We start from the raw sequence: 25,846 nt of genomic DNA on the forward strand, positions 1-25,846 counted from the left end.
TCCCTTGTCCTTTGAGAAAGATTTGGTCACACCTCTCCCATTGAAGGTAGTTTTGGCCATTCAATTTGTGTGATAAGAAGTGTAGTCCTTTCAGTTGAACTCATAAGAGTTATGTCTGTCTCCTTAGGCGTACCTTCTGTTTGCTCTCCTTCCATGGTTGGGTCGATGATAGAGACTAAGAATGGTTCAGATCGAGCTCTAATACCATGTGAAAAAGTAATTGTATTTTCACTTGATACTAAAATTGATTACATGAGGAAATATAAATAGGACAAGAAATTAATTATGTACAATCAAATAGAGCTGAAAATTAGGAAATTGATTTTCTCTATAAATGCTATCACTAAATAGAAAATAAAATTAAAATAGAAATCCTAAGTAATACATTCTAATAACTAAATAAAATCAGAATCTTATGATTTTGATTTTGATATCATAATCAACAAATAATAATAATAATAATAATAATAATAATAATAATAATAATAATAATAAAACAAATGGTAAATTATCAGTAAACAAATTCAGATTAGTCATTGACTCAATCAAACGTCTATCACTATAATTATTGACGTTTGTCAGCCCCGTTAATTAGGTGACGTGTACGGTACGTGGTTGAGTGACGTATGACTCTCTTATGTGTGGGTCTAATGAATAGATATAAACCAAATTGACATTAAATTAAAAAAAAAAATGAAGCTTTAAATTAAAAAAAAAAAGTTTTAAACGAACTAAAGTTATGAATATAATCACAATGATCCCTAAAAATAATATTCACCGTCATTATAGTCCCTTAAAATGATAACTTATAGTCATAATGATCTATGTATGTAATAATTTATTGAATTTGATGAAGGGAACAAACATAAAAGAAAATGTAACTGAAGAGAAAAGAAATGACAAAAGGTAACTTGGAGAGAGAGAGAGAGAAAAATACAATTTTTTTCATTTAAAGTCTCATTAAAAAAAAAAATGCCTATTGACGAGACTGACATAGGAGAGAGTGACATATCATTTAGTCACACATACATGTCACCCACTTAATATAGCTAACAAATAAGTTAACGTCAATAACTAAAGTGGCATATGTTTGTCAGAGACTAATCTCGATCTTTTATTGAGTTAGCAACTAAAATAACAGTGTCGAGTCATGGACTAAAATGGTTTCTTTAGAATAAAACAAAAATATGCAGAAAGAGATTAAAAAAAGAAAAAGTATATACATGCCTCTTTGATATTATCCCGATGAAGCAATTTGGGCATCTCTCTTGTTTTCTTATTTTTCCTCTTCTTCTTGATAAGTTGTGTGGGTAGACAATAGGACATATAAAAAACTATGAGAAAAGTTGCAGTGAAAAAATAGCCAACAATAAGACCTTGCTTAAATGATTCTTTGAATTGGTTACAAAATTCCATGTTTGATGCAAGCTGGTTAATAGCACACACAAAGTGCTACTTCGCAAAATGGTAAGAGTTTGCTTACAGTGTTAACATGTGTATCCAAATACATTTTTCTTACATTTAATTCAATTATATTTTGAATCCTTTTTACCACCGCGTATGAAAAGAGGTGCTTACTGTGTCTAATGTGTAGCCTCATTGACTTGCCGTTGACGCTAATACAAATTGAATCGGTTCCGCTTATGACCGTAACGCGTCAAATGAAATACTAAACTTTTAAGTCCACTTTGATACTCCCCCTTCTGTCGCTTTAAATTAATTTTATTTAAAGAATTAAGGGTAACAAAGATAAGGCATGTTTTTTAAATTTATTATTTTTTTAATATTTGTGTCTAAAATTAAAATAGTTAAAGTTTAAGAATGAATAGAATAATAAGATATATTTCTTCTGAAATGAAATATAAGTTTTGAAATGTTTATGTATTTGGTTAAAAAATTAATTAAAATATATCAATTTTTAATTATTATTTTTGTTTGTTTATATTTCATTAAAAATAGTTCGTAGGTTCATTTTTAATTATCTTTTTTATGTTATCTACATATATACATTAATAATTTTTTTTTTATAAAATTATATATCTTTTCTCTGTAATATTTTTAACTATTTACTACTTTCTTTGTTCTAAAATATTTGTCGGTTGACCATTTTACATAGATTAAAGAAAAAATAAAAGAGAGTTGATTTTATCAAACTATCCATATAAATTATTAATTTATTTTTATTGTCACAAATATAAAGTGAAGAATAATAATTTAAAAGTGATGTATACGACATTAATTAGATTATACAATTAGAAGAAAGTAATTAAAATTGCATTAAAAATCAAAAAGTGACAATTTTATAGAGATTTTTTTTGTTGCAAAGATCCCAGTTATTTTGAGACTGAATGAACATTTCATTTCACATTCTTTTCTCTCTGTAATAAATAGCTATCAATAATTTTATCAAATCAATAATTAATGTTGTTTTAAAATTTGAAAACTACAAAATAAGTATTTTTTCCTAAAACATTGACATTTTTTAAGAACCGATAGTAGTTTTAAGCATAGTCCTTCACAAGTACATCCATTTGTGGTGTAAGAAAAATTAATGGTTATAGCTATGTTGCTTTTATAGACATAGGCATACTCTCTATTCACTTTTTTTTCTCCTGTGGTACTCACTAAATTGTATTACAATAAAATAAAGATAATAAGACATTATTTATCATTACATTTCAACGTATCAAAAATAATATGTTAGATAATGGATTGTCAGCACTTTTTAATAAAATATATTAATATTCATGAAATATAATGATATAGATTTATCAGTAAGTTTTATTTAGTAAATTTCTCTGAGATATTTATAAATACTATGATTAAAAATATCAAATATATGATGTATACACAGTGATATTCATTAAGCATCTATGCATGGAAAAGTAAATCCGTTGTTTTAAGTCATTTATCTTTAAGAAAGTGTACACTAATATCATTTATCTTTATCTTTTTTTATTTATGTTCATTTTTCTTTTTAAAAAAAATATATGTCTTAAAATATGTTGGCGTTGCAAGCAACGTAAGTTTATAGATGATAGTTCAATTTTTTAATTACAATTATAAATGTAATTTTTTAATTTTTTTTCTCTCTCTCAACGTAATCATTTAAATTTTAAAATATTAACATTGTTATTTTTTTTAAAGAATCAGTTAAAAAAAAATTAGAGTTTTTTTTTAAAAAAAATTCAAAAATTTTTATCCTCCTCATCGAATCTCCAAATAAAAAAATTCAAAAAATTTTATCCTCCTCATCGAATCTCCAAATAAAAAAATTCAAATCTTCATCAACCAAATATCATTCTTTTCTCAAAATCAAATCTAGAAAAAGATAATCAAAGTACTTTTATTTGGTTTAACATACTTTCGTTTTGTTTTTCTTCAAAGTGAATAAGGAAATATCATACTATCAACTTTAGGAACATGTTTGTTTCTTTGTTTTAATCAACTTAGTTCAAAAGCATGTTTTGATTAACACTAATGAACTTTAATTTTTTAGGTGATCGGATTGTTACTCAAAGCATGTACGAACATTAATTTATTAAACACAAATTAATACTTTATATTCTTATAATAATATAAAAACACAACCATGTATTTTGATTCCGGTTATTATAGTCTATTTTCTAATAACTAAATAATACATAGATTTAATTCTATGGTGATTAAGCATAGAAAAACATTAAGAACAAAAATATATGAATAGTCAAATATATTATAATTGCATAAATAGCATACAAAAATCAAAACTACATAGATGTAAGAAGCTCCATCTAATCCATAACTAAAGAGTAAATTAGGTACTCATACTGTTTGATAAAAAGTACATAGAAAAAAGAAAATTACACATAAAAAGATTGCACAAGGTCTCCTTCAAGGTATAGTTGTCTTCTCTTTTGCATCGTAAAATTCAAACCCTAACAGATTACCGATTTTTGACTTAAATAATGATCTAATAACACAAATCGGTGCATTGTGTTGGGTGTTGGCGCAATGCGTTGTCTTATAATTAAATTGGGTGCAACCATGCTGCACAATGCGCCAATTAGACCTCTTGTTGCGCTTAGAGGCATGAAGTTGTGCTAGGAAAAGCACTACAACGCAATGATTGGCACAATGTGCCATGGTACCTCTTTCTTGTGCTCAAACAACAATAAAAACAACAATAAAAGACAATTTTATATTATGACTATCTATTTATAACTTCGCGTTTGACTGTTATTTAATATAATTGACATGTAACATAAAAAAAAAAAAAAATATTCTAAGAATTTATATGTTTAGAAAGGGTTAATAACAAAATATAAAAAAAATGATCTAAGACAATTCAATTTTTTTTCCTTATTAAATTGACTACAAAAATAAACAAAAATAAATGAAAAATTGCTAACAAAATGCTAAAAAACAAGAATTTATGAAGACTCATAATATACGCCAATACTGTAAAAACTTTTTTACATATGCATCAAATAAAATCACGTCATCGTCATGTAGATATCTATGAAGATATTTTCGAAACTCGCTTAAGAAAGTGGGCATGATAAAAAATAGCATTCATTTTGAGATATTTTTTTATGACTATAAATTACATTTTTAATCATTTAACTTTATTTTCTATTATGCTTTGGTCTCTTAAATATACTTTTATTAGTCAAGTTTATCATTTCTATAAGAGTTTATGCAAAAAAAAAAAATGTAAAGGTATATAAATATGTCATTTTAGGTTTGTGACATCACATTTTTCACTAAAAATTTAATCATATAATTAAAAAAATCAACTCTAAACCCATAACTCTTCTTCATCTCCAACAACAATCTATTAACAACGTCACTCACAAATATGTAGCATATTTTTTGCTTCTCTGTCGTTTGCGGAAACACCACTCTTAAATACCTTATTGTTTCATTCAACCAATCAATCAGTGCTACGACACCACTTTTTACTGAGGAGAAATCATAAACCTTCTAATTTCAAGTTCTTTGTGGGGTGGTAGAAATGAGTGGAGTTATGGTAGATGATGTAAGTTTGAAATATTTTAAATTTTAAGGTTATATTTTTGATGGATTTTTTAAGTCTAAAATTGAGTTTTTTATATTAAATAATAAAATTTATGAGTCACAAATAGCATATAACAAAGTTTAATGTGTTTTTGATAAAAACCGAAAGAAATACTCAATTTTCTAATAAAAACATAGTTAAAGATTAAAATGCAATAAAAAAATAAAAGAAAATATGCAAAATGAATTCAGATAATAAATAAATTAAAGAGTAAAGTGTAATTTAGTTTTTTTTAATTAAAATGAGATGGACGTGGCAATAAAAGAATTTAGCGGCACGAGGTATGAGTGTCGAGAGATGTGATGAATGAAGCGAAGCACCGGATCAAACTCTCTAGCCTTACCCTACACTACACATCCATTTAAACCTGCGCACCCAATTACACGCATTCTATGCTAGGGCACAAAACCAAAACCACATTCACCTTTCTTTCACTTTGAACCCTCAAAACTCATTCATTCGTCTTCAATGGCGGATTCCACCTCTTCTCCCGCAACTCTACAATCCAACACTCAACCAAATTCCGAACCTCCACCTCCTAACCCCATCCCGAACCAACCCGATCCACTCCCCCAATTATCTCAATCACAATCGCAATCGCAATCTTCAACACCCTCATCCACACCCCACGCCACAAACCCTAATTCCAATTCACCGTTAGTAACTCCACCATCGCTACCTCCTCCGCCTACATCATTATATTCCACGGTAGCTCCGCCGCAAATCCCTGGCGTTCTCCCTCCGTCGGCGCCTTCGTTCCGGCCACTTGGTACTCAAGTGCCACAGTTCACTCCCTTGCCCAATCCTGCTGGCGCTTACCAAAACCCTAATCCGCCTCCCGGCGTGACCGGCTCCACTGTACCGGTTCCGATGCCGCAGATGCAACCGATGATGTCGTATCAAATACCGGGGACTAATCCTGCACTTCGACCTTATGCTCATATCCCAAACGGTTACGCTGCGCATCCACAAGGAGCTATAAACCCTGCGGGTGGGTCATTTATTCAATTATGTTTAATTTCATTGTTTTTGTGATTTCGTGTGTGTGTATGCTTAGATGGATTCAAATTAATGTTTCTTCTTCGATTGTTGATTATATATTTATTTTTGTGCTGTGAATTTTGTGAAGATTTGTTGTTGAGTGTGTTTAGTAGTGCGAAAAGAAGACCTTTTTGTCATTGATTGATTGATGGATGGATATTGTGTTTTGTTTTTGTAATGGTGAGGGGTTTCATTTTGGATGAGTTGGGAGAGATTTAGAATAAAAAAGTTATTGATAGTTAGATAAGGGGTATCGATGACGGGATTGTTTCTCAATTCTCCTACAGTGTCGTATTGAAAGATGAGAAAGGAAAAGAAGGCTTCATATTGGTTAAAGACACCCCTCCCTTCTACAACTCATTTTTTGGTATGCATATATTTGCCTAGTTTATTGATTGTCTTTTACTAAAATGATGAATTTGAAACCAAGCTTACACAGAGTGATCTTGTGATAATGGAAAGTTAATTCAAGTAAATAGAAATAGGTTGTTCTTTTGTCGATCTAAATAATGTGTATGGTTGTGTCATGCTCATTTTAGTAGGCCACTTTCTGCTAGTTATAAGGGTACTACTTTCCCATCCATGGCTTTTTGAATACCACCAGAAGCCGACCATGTTTGCAACTGAATGCACGTTGACCTTTTGTCATGAGGTATTGCAATCTTTTCAATTCCCTTTTCTCTCTCTACTGCAGTTTCATTCCATTTTTATGCTGCAACATGGGCTCCTATGTATAAAAAAGAACTTATAATTCAACTAGATTTTCCTTAGTAAACTATGTATACATGAGATTATGAAAGTTACTATTTGCCATTGGTGGATGGGATGGTTTTAGAAGCCTGCTATGTTTCAAGTTGTCAGACAAAAGGTAAGCACTTTCTGGACATCCGTGAATTTCAAACGCGATAGTATTTTTTTATTGTTTTCTTCAGGTTGTCATTTCAGCTGGTGATTATTTGCTGTGCTGCCATCTCTATTATGCTTTTGATGTGTGGTAACAGCATTCCATTGTTCGTCACATTTTTTCTGTATATATCTTTAGTGTTGTATATATTTTATTTGTTTACTGTGTATACTCACTCATGATCTGCTCTAATATATTTGCATAGATGTTTTCTGCTATGTACAGGAATTCCCCGTTATCCACCTCCTTATGGAACTATGATTCGTCCTGTATATCCTCCACGCCTTCCTGGAGCAATCAACGTACTTCCATTATCACGCCCACCTGTTGCAGGGATCCCCACAATTCGCCCTATTATTCCTCCTGTTATCAGACCCGTGGTTCCTCCTATTGTTACTCCATCTGAGAAGCAACATACAACCGTTTACATTGGCAAGATTGCACCAACTGTGGAAAATGAGTTCATGCTTTCTCTCCTCAAAGTAAATTTCTAAGTTTGATATTTTCTCTAGGAAGAAGCAGCGTTTAGTTATTTATCGTCTTTTTATCTTCTTATTGTAACAACTATACAATTGTTAACTTTGAAGATTTTTTGGTATATTTAAAGTATTCTGATTCTGTTATTTCCTTGTAAGTTATGTGGGAATATCAAGAGCTGGAAACGACCTCAGGATCTATCAAGTGGAACTCCTAAAAGTTTTGGTTTTTTCGAGTTTGAGACTGCTGAAGGGGTTCTCCGTGCTTTACGTCTCCTTACGAAATTAAATGTTGATGGGCAAGAACTAATGGTATGTCTTTTTCCTAGCTTGCTTACACTTTTCCCTGTTAAATTTTATGCGGAACTAGCATTTTGCTTCTGATCTTGACTTAACAATTATCTTCATGCAATGGAGGTTGTATTATTATTATTAAACTTTCAGATCTTTTTGGGTATTTCAAACGTATTGACAATTTTCCAAGTAAACATTTCCTTAAATTTCTTTTAATGATGCACGGTATTCTCATATTAATATTCATTTGGCACTATTTTATTTTCCACTGGTTCTGATTTTTTGTCATTTATCTTTTAAATTTTGCGGACAGATCAATGTAGATGAAGCTATGAGAAACTATCTGGAGAAGTATGTTCAAAGAAAAACTGAGAATTCAAAGGAAAAGGAAACTCAGGCAGCAGGAGGAGTTGAAAAAGATGAAGAAGTTGCAAAACCTTCTGATGTAAATGAGGATGCAAAGCCTGATCTGGAGCACTCAAAAAAGGAGGACAGTGATTCGGGGAACAAGAAATCCCACGATGTGGCAAGTTTTGGGATTGTTACTGATGAAGATAAGGAAATCGATCGAGATGCTTTAGAAAAGATCAAGAATATGATTGAGGAGAGGTTGAAGACAAGACCTTTGCCTCCACCACCTCCGCCGCCAACTGGTGATGGTTCTGTGAATTCAACTTCCGAACAACCGACTAAAACAAGAGAAGGGGATTCTGACGTGGATACAAAGAAGAATGGTAAGCGAAATATTTTTTGTGGGGCCATATTCTATCATCAGGATACTGTTTTTCTTTTTTTCTTGTTATCTTTGAAAACATTATTCAGCTGCTTTGCTTTTCAAATTCTGTAGAAATAGTTGAAGATAAAAATGAGAGAGAGACAAACAGTGATAACAAACCAACCACTGAACATGATAGACCTGAAACACCTGACAGAAGGCATGACAGGAAAAACAGGGAGAGAGATCGAGAAAGGGAACTGAAAAGAGAAAAGGAAAGAGAACTTGAGAGATATGAAAGAGAAGCTGAGAGGGAACGTATTCGGAAGGAGAGGGAACAAAAACGAAGGATTGAAGAGGTTGAACGTCAGTTTGAAGTATATTTGAAGGAATGGGAGTATAGAGAAAGAGAGAAAGAGAAAGAACGTCAGTATGAAAAGGAGAAAGAGAAGGAAAGGGAACGCAAACGGAGAAAGGAAATTCTTTATGATGAAGAGGATGACGACGGGGATTCTAGGAAGAGGTGGCGTAGAAATGCGATAGAGGAGAAGAGAAAGAAGAGGCAGAGAGAAAAGGAAGATGACCTGGCTGACAGACAAAAAGAAGAGGAGGAAATTGTCGAGGCCAAGAAGAGGGCCGAGGAGGATCAACAATTGATGCGTCAGAGAGATGCATTGAAGCTATTGTCAGAGCACATTGTAAATGGTGGTGACGAAACCATGGCTACCAAAGAGATCACTAATGAAATGAAGAATATTGTTGCTGTACAAGATACTATAGCTGATTATAGTCATGAAGGTGATATTGGTATTTTTTCGTAAATATTCCAAATCTGTGCTTTCCTCTTTCTTTGTTTCTCTTTCTCATTATAACAGGGTTCATGATTTACGTCACAGGTGATGGTAATGTACTAAATACAATCAATGAAGAATCAGCCATGGCATCTGTAGCCACAACTGATACACAGTCAAGTGGAAATGCTCCTATGAAGAAGTTGGGATTTGGTCTGGTTGGCTCAGGAAAAAGGACAACTGTCCCTTCTGTTTTCCATGAAGATGAAGACGATGATGCACACAAGGATAAAAAATTGAGGCCTTTGGTTCCAATTGATTACTCAACAGAGGAATTGCAGGCTGTTGAACCTACTGCTTCTGGGCCAACACCACCCAATTTGGCTGCAGCTGCTGAGTTTGCAAAGCGTATATCCAGTACCAATTTCAAGGAAGAGAGGCTGGATGGAGAACGGGATAGAAGTAGGCATTCAAATGATAAGTCTAACCACCGGGACAGGGATCGGGGTGATGAAGATGGCACTCACCACAGAGATGAACACAGGGAGAAAAATTCTGACCGTGACAGGGATCGAGATCATGGGTCGGAGAAACACAAGACTTATGATAACAGGAGGCTCTTGGATGCAAAACAGTTAATTGATATGATACCAAAGACCAAGGAGGAGTTGTTCTCATATGAGATAGACTGGGCAGTGTATGACAAGGTACTTGGTTTTTTATCTATAAATTTTGAATTGAGTAATCATTTGGTCTTGATAGTGTAGTCAATAGCACACTACAGTGGCACAGCGGAGCAGGCCCTGGCCGCTATATGACACGCAGTAGGGGGGCGGTTTTATGCATTAGCCGAAATAGCATCACGTCAAAATAATACCAGACTATAATGATAAAAAATTCTAAAGAAGACTCTCAAGATTTAAATGCTAGGGCTTTTTGGTTATGGTATTTGATAAATTTTGCAATTATAAATCATGAAAACAAAGCATTATTTCTCATTCTGTCTCTCCTGCTCTAGTTTTTCACCCTTCTCCTATTTGGTCAGCCACAACTAATTGTTGAGATTTTAGGTGTATATTAATAATAAATATTTGAAACATGAGCGAGATGCATGTTAATAGACAACAATTGTATTGTGCAGTTGAAGATATTATATTTCAACATGTTTTCTTAAACTTCGATAATACTATTTTACAACAAATATTTTAACTATATAATGTCTAGCTTAGTAACCAATGCCATGCAACCACATGTGTATGGATGGGTATTTTGTTAGTAGTATATAAAATTTTCAGCACAATGGCCATCCTGATATCACACTTTACCGTTTTTGGGATTGGTCGCCATCCATTAATTAAAATGTCATCTAATCTCTTTTGTTTGGCTTGATGAGCCAGATTGGTATAGTTTTATATTCATTCCGTTCTATTTTAAGTGTCATGCTAGATTATTTCGCACAATTTAAGGAGAGGCTGTAAATGAAAAGGAAAAAATATCAATGTTACCAACTCTTATACCAATCGATAATAAGTATCAAGAACATGGGGAACCCTCCCTCTAATGATAGCTATCAAGGGAGAAGAACTAAGCCACTTAAATACGCAAACCATTCATGTGGGATATGGGCACCACAAAATACCCGTAGTCCCGATCACTATTATAGGGCTATTAGTGTAATTGTGTAATGTTTTAGACAGAAAGATTGAAGAATTTCTGTAGCTTTATATAGAAGGAACTATTGTAGCATCCTCGAATGAAAAAAAAAAAACATTGGAAGTTTTAGAGTTACACCTTTTCTCTACATGGACTAACAACTATTTATTGGAAAAGGAAAGATGCTATCCGATCTCTTGATAGTTGGTATGCATTTTCGGTTTTACAGAAACATAAAAATATGTAAAGTAAATGGAGTCCAGAGAGAAACCTTCTCATCTTTTTAGGAATTTAATCTATTTAAATTTTAATATTTTTCATATTCTATTCTGTAAGAACAGCCCCTACTCTGGAGTTGAACAGCTCTTGCTTTTCAACATTGCACATGTTTAAACTGCTTTTTTAGTACGTGCTTTGTTTACATCTAGGCTTGTGTAGTCTAAAAAGTAGAGAATGCAGTTTTATGTTTAACTTAATGATCATGTTATTTTTGTCAGCATCAATTACACGATAGAATGAGACCGTGGATTTCAAAGAAAATCAAAGAGTTTTTGGGGGAAGAAGAAAATACGTTGATAGACTATATTGTTTCAAGTACGCAAGAACATGTGAAAGCATCTCAAATGCTAGAGCGTCTTCAGATCATTTTAGATGAAGAGGCTGAAATGTTCGTTCTCAAGATGTGGAGGATGCTTATCTTTGAAATCAAGAAGGTTGAGACAGGGCTTGCTTTGAGGTCAAAATCATGATTTATTGGATATTGCTGTTCTACCCTTTTCCTTTTCTGCTGGATTTAGGTTTTTGCCACCATCTCATTATATGTGGCCAGCTGAAATTATAAGATGGCTGCATAATCAAACTTTTTTCAGTTCGTATTGCTTCAAGATTCAAGTAGTTATCTTGATAAATGACCGTTTTCTTTATGCATGAGAATCCGGTGGCAATTTTTCTAATGTGAATAGTCAACCTTGATCTGTTGATGATGACTGTCCTGGACTTCTGTTGCATTCTTTTTTGTTTGATTTGAAGAGAATATCGTCCTCATTCTTGCGTTAAGAAATACTGTCCAAAGGTGTTATACCCTCCAATATGATTCAGTCAAGCAAGATGTAGTTCTAAGCTGTACAACTAAAATTTTATTCCAAAATATAGACTATTTTTTGTTTTATGACTTTTTGATCTGGTCTCACTTAGGTTCAGTTGCAGGGAGTATACTCAAATTTTATCTCAGATCCTGCTCATATTTTTCACCTATATCATTGCTATTTCTAATTCAATATTTGCAAGCTATTACTAATGGTGAAATTAGGGTCATGGCTGAAAAATCTAGTTAACAATTAATGTAAATCTATCTGAAAATAATCATTTTTATGATATTACAATTATAATTTGTTAACTACAATGAGTTTGTGACTGGTTGTGGCCTGAGGTTACGAATCACATGTCGTTTGAATGCCTAATCATTTTGAGTTAGGCCTTGGGATAGACTGTGTTTGGCAGGGGAGATGCTCATTTCTACTTGTTTGGAGGCCTTTCGGGAGCAGCAACAGTCTCCAATAGTTAAGTACGCTTGTATTTGGAAGATAGGAAAAAATGAATTTTGATATAAAGGAATTTGAGTTTGAGAGTGTTTAAGGATATAAAGATACTATCTTGGAATTGATAGTCTGTCCAAATTTAATGGATCCTCATAAAAAATTGAGTAAAGGTTTATTTTGGTTCCTAAGAAATTGGGAGACTCAATTTAATCATTGAGGAATAATAATAATATTTTTTAGTACTTAAGAAAAATAAATCGTATTAAATTAGTTTTTTGAGAAATTTTGAAAGATCCAATTAAGTTTCTAAAAAAATTAAAAATACATTTTAGTCTTTAAGAAAAAAATTGGATAATTTAGTTCTTCTCTCTATTTAAGAAAAAATAAATTTTAGTGGTTATTTTATCTATAAAATCCATAAGTCTAAGATAGAATTCCTTTGGATTTCATAGTGGTCTGTGATTTTGAAGGTGTGACCTCCGCCGTTCAGAAGCTGCATTTTCTTCTTCATTCTCACGTTTTTCTTGTTTGCCCTTGATTTTTGAAGGTGCATTATTATTCTTTTTGTTCACGTTTTTGAATTTGCGATTTCATGTGTTGTTCATGAATGATATTGTGTGGTTTAATTGAGATGTTATTGACGTCGTTTTTTAAATTATATTATAATTTAATGAATTTTTTGTTGCAATGATTAAATTGTTCATTTAATTATTGTCATGAACTTAATTGGCTATTTTAGTTATTGTCAAAGACCTAATTGCCCTTTTTATATAGAAATTACACGTGGGATAATCAAGTTGATGAGTCATCACAAAGAGATGAGGTTTAAACTCCACCTATAGATGAGTATTAAACTTCACAAAGAGATGAGGTTTAAACTCCACATGGATGAGTATTAAACTTCACAAAGAGATGAGGTTTAAACTTCACACTTGATGGGTCTTGTACCCCACATATGGATGAGTATTAAACTTCACAAAGAGATGAGGTTTTAACTCCACATGGATGGGTCTTGGACCCCACATATTGATGGGTTTTAAACTTCACAAAGAGATGAGGTTTAAACTCCACATGGATGGGTCTTGGACCCCACATATTGATGGGTTTTAAACTTCACAAAGAGATGAGGTTTAAACTCCACATGGATGGGTCTTGGACCCCACATATTGATGGGTTTTAAACTTCACAAAGAGATGAGGTTTAAACTCCACATGGATGGGTCTTGGACCCCACATATTGATGGGTTTTAAACTTCACAAAGAGATGAGGTTTAAACTCCACATGGATGGGTCTTGGACCCCACATATTGATGGGTTTTAAACTTCACAAAGAGATGAGGTTTAAACTCCACATGGATGGGTCTTGGACCCCACATATTGATGGGTTTTAAACTTCACAAAGAGATGAGGTTTAAACTCCACATGGATGGGTCTTGGACCCCACATATTGATGGGTTTTAAACTTCACAAAGAGATGAGGTTTAAACTCCACATGGATGGGTCTTGGACCCCACATATTGATGGGTTTTAAACTTCACAAAGAGATGAGGTTTAAACTCCACATGGATGGGTCTTGGACCCCACATATTGATGGGTTTTAAACTTCACTTAAACTCCACCGGGATGAGTATTAAACTTCACAAAGAGATGAGGTTTAAACTCCTAATGGAGGGGTCTTGGACCCCACATATTGATGGGTTTTAAACTTCACAAAGAGATGAGGTTTAAACTCCTAATGGAGGGGTCTTGGACCCCACATATTGATGGGTTTTAAACTTCACAAAGAGATGAGGTTTAAACTCCACACAAATGGGTCTTGTACCCAACACTGGATGGGCTGGTGCTCCACATGATTAGATAATACTCACTTTGCAGAAGGAGTATATCTCCATCATTGAATTAACTGATTATTTTTGTGGAATAAATGTGTATATTAGAATTATCTGATTATAATAGATGTGGATTATCATTAATTTATTTGATGAGTTTTTAATTAATTATTGAAAGTAGTTGGTTATTATAGAGAAATCTTAGTTATATCACGAATATTTCTAAAGAATATTTTTGGATGAAGGCGGGTGCCATGATCGATTTTTCCGGTTACCGCTCCGGCTGAGAACAATACTTGTTTTGAAATTGTGTGTATTATTCACTGGGATTTTGTATCTCATTAAAGTGTTGTTTTCAGATACTGAGACCGTTGGAGACGTCGAGAGTTAAGAAGTCCTACCTTCCTTGAGAAGAGTGATTTCCTTCGATTAGGTTAGTAGATCAAGAATAAGTAGACATAATGTCTACATTACATTTTATGTCGGGATTAGACACTATTTGCCCAGTTTTGGATATTTTAATTACTAAATATTTTTCAATTGTAAGGATAAATTTTTGAGATTTCATAACATTACTTCTTTCTAATAATTTATTATTTATTACAGCACCTTATTCTCTTATATGATTCTTACAACTTTAGCGTTATTACCTCAATTTTTATACCCACGTAACTAGTCGTTACATTTACTCTAAAAATTTCTAATGAATAGAGAAGAGTGATTGCCTTTGCCGCGTGTAGTGGGCTAGAGTGGTGAGCAAAGCTGAAAAATCCGTCTCCGTTCCGCCCCGTTGTCATGCCTACATGGAAGTAACTATCGGGTATATGGCCAAGATATATTGATTTTGCATGGATCTCAGAAAAATGATGCAGATCATAGTGTCTTGGTGGTTATTGAAAGATGATGCATACTTACAAAGTAAGAAACTCCAATGTCTGAAAATTGGTGTTGTGGTGTTTGTTGTGTTATAACGTATAAGAGAGTATTTGGTACTATTATAAACTTGTGGATTATCTGAGTATCCTCATACTCAGGTTAATATTAATTAATAAAATAAAAAGAAAATTTACTGATTAAAAAAATAAAACTGTTCGCATAAAAACCTATTTATCATACTCTAATTATTCTTGCCTGACACTATTTAATTTTTTTTTTTGTAGCTGTTATAAGTATGAAGTATCTAACACTGTCTAATAAGTAATATTTCTTGAGAAAGAGAAAGACTATTTATTTGCTTAATTTGACAACATCAGTGATAGATAACTCATATGCATTACACAATGATCATAGTAATTAGTTTACATCCCAAACTAATATAATTTGATCTCTCTAGTTATCCAAGTTTTTAAACATGCCAAGGGACTTGAGAAATTCACAACATGTTTTCAAACTCAAGTCACTCCTCTTAGCTGTTGGGCAACACATTCTTGTATGGTTATACAGTAACACACACACACAAACTGGAAAATAAAGTTGTTCTTGATTAATATTTAACAGAGATCATACAATCTTATTTGATTAAATACAAAAAAAAATGAATTACAATAATTTGTACAAGCTTCATCCTTAAAAACAGAAGCTGATAAAAATATATTAGCTCTTTAAAACATGAGCTAATAATATCAAGTACAAATAACAAAATGTCAAATACATGTATACGATACACTATATATCTACAATTCACATATCACTAAAAACAAGTCAAAGAATACCCAGTTGGAAAAAATATGCTGGGTTTAATTTACCATACATGAATGGATTGTTCACGTGGAATAACTGATGCCTTGTAGCCGGAGGATCTCCTTTCATAAAAATCATGGAGGACCTTTATGAGAGCACTTGCCTTTTTGCTTGCTCTAGAAGTTCCTTCACTTAGTTGTGAATATAAAGATTCCATAAGTGAAGAACGCTTCACTAAATGACCAACCACATTTTCTCCACCATTTATTGATAGTGAAAGCAACAAAGAAACACAATGCTCTTTCCCGAATCTTGAAGTAGTGGAAGAACTCATGACTTCAACAGCTACATGTAAAGCTCCAAACTGAAGGATTTCCATTGTTCCATCACTTTTCTCTGCAAGAGTTGCTAGAATTGCTAATGAGTCAGTGATAATGTCTTCTTTTTCACTTGCTTTTAAGATGTTAACTAACAAAGGAATTGCTTCAGCAGCAAGTAACTTTTTCTGATTTTCATGGTGTCTAAGGAGGCCAAAAATTGCAACCAAACCATTCTTTATGCTTCGATCAGTGCCGTCTTTTATGAGATTGATCAGTGAAGGAATTGCTTCTGGCTCTTGGCCTATTAAATTTCCATGATCAGCATTTGTAGCAAGGTAAAACAACACTGCTGCAGCATGCTGTTTAGCTTCAATCGTTACCCCTTTGTTTAAGACTCCAACAATCATTTCTAGTCCCCAATTTTCAACCATCTCACTTCTACTCTTGGAGTATTTTGAGAGGTTTAAAAGGGCTGCAATAGAATTCTCTTGTGCTGATGAATCACTTGATGCCAACAATAACAACAAAAGAGGAACTGAACCAGCTTCTACCAAACAAGACCTACTAAAAATGCTTGTTTTGGTAAGAACCCTTATCTCAAATGCAGCATGATTCTTATGTTCAACATTTCCATTCTCAAGACTTTCACAAAGAAAACCAGCCAAGAGCTTCATGGCTCCCTCGGCCGCATCACTTCCTGTCTGCACCGTCCTAGCAATGTCGTGATTCCGACGACCCGAATCAGCAAAAGGAATGCCTTTGACATTACAATATTGGTGAATCAACCTCTTTAAAACCAAATTTGGTACCAATTCAATGCTGTCAAGACTTTTACCTGTCTTTGGACATATTGCATTTCCACTTCTGAACCATTTGAGAATTGAAGAACGATCATAAGTGTGACCTGTTTCTATAGTCACAGGATCACTCATCAACTCCAAAGTGATTGGACATAGAAAATCATCTGAATTGACACAACTCAAAATCATCTCATTTTCTCTTCTTGTATCAATTTTCTTATTTCCCTTACCCTCTTCACAATTCATAACTTCCATCACCACACATCTACAATAACTCATAAAACCCATTAAACTACTTAAAAATCCCACCTTTCTCTTTTCTTCATTCAACCACTCAAACCCAATTTCACAATCCAAAAATTTCACCTCTTTATTACTCTCACTCCATTTCAAAACCCCAATATAATCAAGAACCCTCTTCAAATCACACTTATTGGGAGCAACCCTTTTCTCAAACAGGTTCAAGACATTCTTAACACACATCACTAGATCTTTATCATCATCCTCAAAATCAAACCTTCCCTCCCTAGCTTGCTTCATCAACAACAAAACCTCTTCTTTAGCTTCCACAGACACCTCAACGGAATCAAAAGGAAAAACATCAAGTGCAGTTGCAACGGATCTAAACAAGACCCGAAACATTGTTGCAACCCGACCCGACTCCATCAACATAAGCAACCGAGCACCTTCGTGAGTCAAATCTTCCATCAAGAAAAGAAGCTTCTGGAAGGTGAAATATAGCTCAGAAAAACAAAGGGTCGCCGGAGAAGGAAGATTTGAATGATTTTCATGGATCTCATGGAAGAATGGTTGGAAAAGTTGGATCAAACGAATAGCGTTTTTCGCGTTTCGTTTGTTGGAAGAGAAGAATTTGTGTTTGAAATTGTCAATTCTGTCGGAGAGAGTGATGAGGGAAGAGAGAAGAGTGGAAGGAGCAATGTTCACGCAGGGATGAACCGCCGGAAATGTTAATATCCGACGACCCGACCCGTTTGTTGTTCGGATCATGGAAAGTATAAAACGACAAAAAAATTAATTAAAAGGTTTGAGTTTGGATTTTGTATTTGTAACTTTGTAATGAACGTGTGCTGTTTTTAGTTTTCATGGGGAGGAAGGTTTTGCTTTTATAAGAGGAGAAAAGGAGGGACACGTGTTAGAAGGCGATTTGATGGTGTATAGTATTTGAAATTTTGATATGGTGACACGTGTACTTTTTTGGATCTTGGAAAGGAGGGTGCTGAGGAAGTGACGCGTGGACGTGAAAAACGGAAAGGGAAAGTACTTTTGAAGGTGCGTAGAGAGAGGGTTCCGACAGTCATTTATGTTGACAACGTGGGATTAATTTATTTAATAAGTTCAAGCGTTGAGATTCCAATAAGTTTGTGGAAAAAATTAATAAAATTGCGGCTTTGGGTTGGCTAGTTATTTGGATTTTAGATTCAATTATTTGGTCAAATGTTTGTTTTGCTTGAATTGAATGATTATTGGGTGTAAAACACAATAATACCCAAAAAAAATCAATTTTTATTTTCTCATTTAAATCTTTTGACTCGTCTAAAACATATGAAAATATTGTTTTATTTTATTATTCGACACTCAATTTTTATAAAATTATTAATATTTTAATAATTTTTGATTTTTTCAAATAATGAAAAAATATATTTTGAAAGTTTTGTATTTATTTAATTTTCAAAATATATTTTTTCAAAATTTCACATTTATTTAAAATTTTGAACTTTTGTTGAAACTTTTAAGAAAAATTAAATTTTAAAAGTTTTAAATTCATTTAGAGTTTTAATTTTTTTTTAACTTTTGAAAAAAAATTATTTCAGAAATTTCACATTCATCTGAAATTTCGAAGTTTTTTTTAAAAAAAGTTGCATTTAGAACGTTTCACATTCATATAAAGTTTCAAATTTTTTTTTAAACTTTTAGAAAAATTGTATTTTGAAATTTTCACATTCATCAAAAATTTTTATTTTTTAAAAAAGTTGCATTTCAAAAATTTCACATTAATAAAAAATTTCAATTTTTTAATTTTTTTTTAAAAAATTACATTTTAAAAACTTCACATTTATCATAAATTTCAAAATTCTTATCAATTTTTCAAAATTTTCAAATATTAAATAATAGAAAATAAAAAAAGAAGTTTTTTCATGTGATTGGAAAGTGAGAGATAAAGAGGAGAAGGTGGGACTTAAGAGGTAGATTTCTACAATAATGATAATGATAATGATGGTGATCTAGCTTGCCTTGTTCTTTTGAATGGGTCAATGTCCCATGTAGATAATAATGCTCATTAAAAAGAGGACCTTCGACCAAAAAATTAGAGGTCGATAAAATACTAATGTTGTTTATAATGGAATTTTCAGCACCAAAAAAATATTTGGATTTGCTGCATTTACAGTTTTAAACATTTGTAATTATTGAATCAAAATCGGTAGAAAAATAAATAAGTAGATTTTTATTTTTTTTTATTTTTTCAATTGAGTTTGAAATTTGAATCATCAACTGCATGAATGTGTGAGATATATGTCTCAAGCAAATCACAATATTAAGTTTTTTAACAAATCAACTCTTGCAAACCAGCTCAACACCAAAAACTGAAAAATAAGCTCTTGATGGGTCTCACTCTTGTTGTTCTCAGAATTGATATCCTACTTTGTGTGGGAAAATATGAACTCGAACCAATCAAGTTTGCTTCATTTGGGTTGGTTCGGATTTAGAAAAACACATGAGAAGGTTGTAAGTGTGCTAGGGGTATTTATTTATACTAAAAAATGTTATTCCTTCAATTTAATAGATAATATAGATTAAAAACAATACAGATTCAATACAGATTCAAGACCACTAAAAATTAAAAATCATGAATTTGTGAATAAACTCACAACTCACAAGTTAATAGTATAAAATGGAAAAATGCTTATAAATGTAACAAAATCAAAATGATCAGAATACTTTGTTGAGACAAACTCTATATTTTAAGTTTTGATGAAAATAAACAAAGGTTAATTAAGAATGTTAATTATGATTCTAAATGTTATGTTAATTTAACTTGTGCTTTTGAGTGGATTTAATTAAGAGCAGAATCAAGCAAATCAAGAAAAGACAACAACAAGATCATTCTGCATCATAACAGAGAATGATCTTCAGCTTCAACAAATTATCCATCACAGTATATTGGTCAAATCTTTTCTATCCCTGTGATAAAAAGTCCGCTCTGGAAATCATTCATATCAAATCAGTACATGGCAAGGAACAAGTAGGAATCATCCAGACTCAAAAATGTTATTTGATCGCAAAGATCAAAGGACTCAAAGATAGACAAAAATCATGACGATCTGCATACTCCAAAATTCAAATGTCAAGAAAGTTTGATCAATTTGGGCATATGACAAGACAATAACAAAGGAAATCCATAATGTTTAAAACGGGAACTCCAGAATGATTATTGAAGCTCAAGAAAGTTCAAACTGATAAACCAATAACGTTAATCATTCTCCGTTTTTCTGCACAGAGACAGCAGCTCTGTTTCTCTTTGTTTTGATCTACAAATCTTCTCCAACCTTCTCTAGCTACACTCAAGACTCAAGACAGATAATGTACCATCCAAGATCAATGAAGAAACGTCAAAGAAAGGACAGAAATGCTTTAAATGCTAAACCATTAAAAATCAAAAAGCTATTTCAAAGAAGTATTATTTTTATTCTAAAAATAATGTTTCAGTCAAAAAAGCAAAGTCTCTCCAACAGCTCTTGTACCTTCATTCAAGTACATCTACAGCCTATAAATAGAAGGCCATTATCCCGAGTCTAAGCAAGAAATTCAAGCGCTAAGTAATCAACAATATACAATCACACTTAAGCTTGAAATTCTGCAAAACAGAGGCAACATCATTTTCTGTAATTCGCGAAACAGCCACTGCTGCACATTCACATATCAGCTGCGAAATTATCATTAGATACTCTGTAAAGAATCTATTCTCAAACAAGAGTTGAGCAATATCAGATTCTGTCAAATTCAATCATTTGTAAAAACTCAAACTATAAGAGTTTCTTTATAGTTTGTTTAAGATTGCTTCCTATCAAGGTTAGATAGGTGTTGTAATTGCTTTCTGGGTGGAAAGTAATTAAAGTGGAAATAGATCAAGGTTGATCTATTCTAGGTGTTGTAAGATTAAGAAGGCTCTTCGTTTTAAACACTTAGTGAAAAATCTCACAGTGTGAGGACTGGACGTAACCCACGTTGGGTGAACCAGGATAAATCTTTGTGTGGTATTCTCTTTTCTATCTCTTTCCTTATTATACTGCATTGATCAACTAAGATAAAATAGAAACTGATTTTCTGCTAATCTAAGAACATTCTCTGTTTTATAACATAAACCAAGAACGTTCACCGTTTTCTGTTTTCATAACCAAGATCATTCTTGAGTTATTTTCTTAAGATTTAACAGGAATTTTTAAAAGGCACATTTACAATTCAAACCCCCCTTTCTTGTAAATCGACATTGTTACTTCATACTTATGCCTCTAAATATGTAACGTTGACTACCAAATTATTGACCGAATCTACAATGGAATGAAGTTGACATGTCAATCAAAACCAAACGAACACCGCAATTAGACAAAAGATCAAATAAATTGCATCAAGACAACGAATAAAACAATATCACACTCAAACAATGAAATAAGAAAAAATATGAAATAAAAATTAGATCTACGTGAAGATTACTTATATAAAATACGAATAAAATCGACATGGAAAGGTGATTGAGAAAGAAGATTGAGAGTAATAGATAGAAGATTCAAAAAGAGGTGGCTAAGTCTAATTGAAAATGTTCGAAGGGATAGCTAAAACTTTCCAACTTGAATAACTATATCAATATAGAGAAACTAGAACCCTATATTTTTGTTTTTTATTTATACTCATTGTGGATTGATGTATCAAGTATAAGTAAGAGTTTTATATTAGATAGAAGAGTGAATATTAAACATTATATAAGTGAGATAATCCATTTATCAAATGTCTTTAGATTTTGAAAGATACGGTGTCTAATCCACTATTGTGATTGCTTTTAGCCAAATGAGCAGGATCAACAAACCATTTATTGAGGCTTAAAACAAATTTTAAAATACTATTTTGAAAGGAAAATAATATAAAGGTCTTTTTAATGCTAATAATAATATTTTATTTAAATTTTACTTTTCTTGCTTTTTATTTTTAATGCTAATAATAATATTTTATTTAAATTTTACTTTTCTTAGCTTTTCAAAATGCAAAATATTTAATTAAATATTTCATTGTTGTATCTTTTTACACTTGTGATGTGATGTCTCTATTTTGTTGTAGTTTTCTTTAGGCCAAAATGTACATGAAAATATTCTATTGGGATACCTAAATCCTTGTTTTACTAGATTGGGTCTTTGGTCAATTTTGTCAATGTGATGATCCCTCGGTACTTCTAATGACTCAACATTTTGATAAATTATGTTAACAATTCTAAGCACATGATAATTGGGATTAGTACTAAGGATTGTTAGCTGGTTCTTGTTCTCACTCTCAACTTGTTAAGAATTTATTTGGCTTAGAAACTCAACTCGAGTTTGACATAAATTTTTTTTTTTTATTTTTATTCGACTCAATTCAAATTCGTGGACAACTCAGTTTAATTCATTAGATTGAATCACTCAATACACAATTTGTTATTTTTTTAATCTTTGACCTTTTAAATCAATAATTTAATTTTAAATTTTAGATAAAACAATTGTTTATTTGAATATTATAAATATAAATTAGGATTTTGAAAAAATTCATATTTTTAACATAAATTAATCCTCATTATGTTTAAAATGATTAGTAATTATATGTCTATTTTATATAATCCTCAACTAAATAGAATCAATTTTTCAACGTACAAAACATTATCCTAAAAATCTAGATAGATATCATGTAACTGGCAAAAATAATGATGTAAGTATTATATATATATATATAAAGCAAAAATTACACGAATGCTATTGCGGGGAAAAAATTTATTTATTGTAGTTCTAAATTATATTATAAAAGAAAAGATAACATAAATGATGATGATATGGTTGCATAGTTACTCCGGCTAGTTTTTGGTTTATATATATATATATATATATATATTTTCTCTGCATTCCAATGTTGCTTGGATGGCTTTGATGTTTGTACTTGTCAACTACCTATATTGAATGTTTTTTAAATTTATAGGATTAACATAAGTAAGAGAGGAAAAGAGGGAGAAAAGTAAAACATGTTGTTTGGGAGTTTGAGGGAGTGTGGGGAGCACTAATGGGATAAACATTCAAGATCTCTAAGTAGTTTTGGTATCACATCTTAAGCCAAAATGTTAAAGTAATGTGCATATAAGTCCTTTATATTATATATCTAATATTTATTATATTTTTTGTCGATTTGAGAGTTAACCATTTACACATGACCTAACAATCTCCCCTCAAGTGGTGAGTCTCCCACATCCAGTTTTGTTCCCCCAATAAGCTGAATCATGACTCTGATACTACTTGTTGGGGAGTTTGGGGGAGCATTGACACTACATTTCAACCCAAAACCTTAATGCATTCGGTATATGAGTCACCTATCTTATATCCAATATTTTCTTTATTCTTAGTCGATGTGGGACTAACTAATTATACTTGAACTCCAACATTTTTCCCCTCAAGTGTGAGTCAATCACATCACTAGACTTTATCCACACTAGAATCCCACTTATGCTCCCTTATCAAGCTGAACATGGTTATGATACCACTTGTTGGGGAGTATGAGGAGTGATGGGAGCAACATCGAGCTAAAAGTTCAGAATCCATAAGAGATCTTGACACCACATATTAATGCAAAATTTTAAGACAATAAATATATGAGTCATCTCTCTTATATATTCAATCTTTACCATATTTTTAGTCGATATGGGATTTAACCACTCACACTTGAATCCAACACATACATTTCTTTCTATGCTTGTGTTTTTACTTGTTGAGACTTAGTCACTCATAGTACTAGATTTAGTATAAGTTACTTGGTTTGAAATTTTCTAAACCCATGACCTGGATCGAAAATAGTAATTTTGAGTGGTTTAGTTGACGTCTTGTGTAAGTGAAGGCACTTTGCTTCTTTATATTTTGTTTATTTTAGAAAAATTTGATGTAAGCCAAATATATGCCTTAAAATGGTTCCACTTTGTGGCCTATGAAGATTTAGGGGGAGCTTGCTTTAAATAGGGTTTTGTAACTCCATTTGAGTCAAATTTGAAATGAATTAGTTTTTTTTCTTAATGGGAATGTTAAGTGAGCAAACCTCCTCTTTGTTTTTTGGATTAGAACCTTATACGATTCTTATCAATGACATCCTTACTATTATGATGAATCTGCATTGACTTATCAAATCATTCAAAGTTGTGGCGTCTCCTTCTCCATCTTCTCAACCAAATCAATCTTTGTTTTCTTTTTATTTGTTATTTTGAATCAAAAAAATATTTTATTAGATCCCTGATCAGATGTGAAATGTCTTTGATTGAGTTTTGTAAATCTATATTTTTAAACAAAAATAAAAAAAGATAAACTTATGCACACTTTAAAAGATAAAAGACTAATTAAAAAAAAAACATAAATGACCAAATTGTTATAAAAGTTAAAAGACTAAAAATGTAATTTAAATGACGTAACACTAGTATATGAACCAATAGAAATCAAATTTGATTAGTTTGGTTCGATTTAAACCAAAACAAGAAAAAACACCAAACCAATTTAGTTGGTTTGATTTAGATATTTAGATTCAATTGAGTCATTTGGTTTTTTCTTATACCCTTATTAGTGCAGATAAGTGTCACGTCAAATAAGTACTTTCATCGTAGAGTAATAAATATGAGTGTCTATATCCAAGAGCGTTTGAATGAGATAATAAAATTCTCTTTCAGTTTAATTAGAAGTCCTGAGTTCAAATTTAATTTTGGAGATGTAACAATATTAAATATCTTAAAAGCAATATTTAACGGTCATTGTGGTCTTACTAAACTCTTACTCAGTTCGAGAAGGTGTAACTTTAAACACACACACACACACAAAAAATAGATAGAGAAAAGTGATTATGAAAACACTATCTTTTTTCACTTTTTACAAATTTCATAAAATAAATAAATATTTTTACAATAAAATAAACAAATATTATTAAAATATAATAATATTAAATTATTGATGAGACTCGTGTGATAAATTTTTGTAAAATATTAAATGGGAGAAACTATTGTTTATGAAAATATTATACTTAAAAAATAAATTATTGCACACTTGAGACTTATTTGAATATCTAAATTCAAATATTTCATTGTAAATGCTATGGTGGTGAGTGTGTGCTATTTCCATATCACATCACATTTTCACTCTTTTCACTTTTCAAAATTTGTTTGGGTGGCACTAGGCAGTAGGCACCCACCGCAGCCGAAAGCACGTCACCAAAGGAGCACTACATACCAAATCAGATATTTTTCTTGTATCTACTTTTCCATTCATTTTATATAATAATTTTTATCTAATTAAATTGTGGAAAAAATTATACGATTAATAAAAAAATTAGTTAGTGTACAGTTTTGTGTATTGATGTTTCAGAATTATGCTTTAATCAACATTTTGATTAAATAATGACACCGAAAATTGTAAATTAATTAAGAAAATTGTGATGATAAATAATTAATGAATTTTGTAATTTGAAAT

General features: G+C 31.8%; 2 protein-coding genes and 1 pseudogene across 8 annotated transcripts; 1 reads left to right on the plus strand and 2 right to left on the minus strand.

Annotated features, from left to right (window-relative positions):
* LOC101509033 (probably inactive leucine-rich repeat receptor-like protein kinase At5g48380) overlaps positions 1-1,529 on the minus strand; it is an 8,330-nt pseudogene extending 6,801 nt beyond the window's left edge.
* Positions 1,530-5,430: 3,901 nt separating this feature from the next.
* Positions 5,431-12,101, plus strand: LOC101503020 (RNA-binding motif protein 25). 7 transcript variants are annotated; one of them, XM_027331930.2, is made up of 9 exons: positions 5,908-6,050; positions 6,388-6,467; positions 6,640-6,752; positions 7,033-7,486; positions 7,640-7,792; positions 8,088-8,508; positions 8,622-9,296; positions 9,386-9,987; positions 11,431-12,101. In XM_027331930.2, exons 4-9 carry the CDS (start codon positions 7,262-7,264, stop codon positions 11,680-11,682), a joined length of 2,328 nt encoding a protein of 775 aa, XP_027187731.1. In that variant the 5' UTR covers positions 5,908-6,050; positions 6,388-6,467; positions 6,640-6,752; positions 7,033-7,261; the 3' UTR covers positions 11,683-12,101. The 7 variants fall into 7 exon arrangements, with proteins under 7 accessions (XP_004489849.1, XP_004489850.1, XP_027187731.1 ...); XM_073365158.1 differs by having other exon boundaries at positions 6,643-6,752; XM_073365156.1 differs by having other exon boundaries at positions 6,388-6,752.
* A 3,687-nt stretch (positions 12,102-15,788) lies between these two features.
* On the minus strand, positions 15,789-18,184 carry LOC101504430 (U-box domain-containing protein 19). The gene has a single exon (XM_004489798.4). It carries the CDS (start codon positions 18,105-18,107, stop codon positions 16,041-16,043), a length of 2,067 nt encoding a protein of 688 aa, XP_004489855.1. The 5' UTR covers positions 18,108-18,184; the 3' UTR covers positions 15,789-16,040.
* Between the last annotated feature and the right edge of the window lie 7,662 nt (positions 18,185-25,846).

Source organism: Cicer arietinum, chromosome 2 (genome assembly GCF_000331145.2).
Source record: "Cicer arietinum cultivar CDC Frontier isolate Library 1 chromosome 2, Cicar.CDCFrontier_v2.0, whole genome shotgun sequence".
NCBI lineage: Eukaryota > Viridiplantae > Streptophyta > Magnoliopsida > Fabales > Fabaceae > Cicer > Cicer arietinum.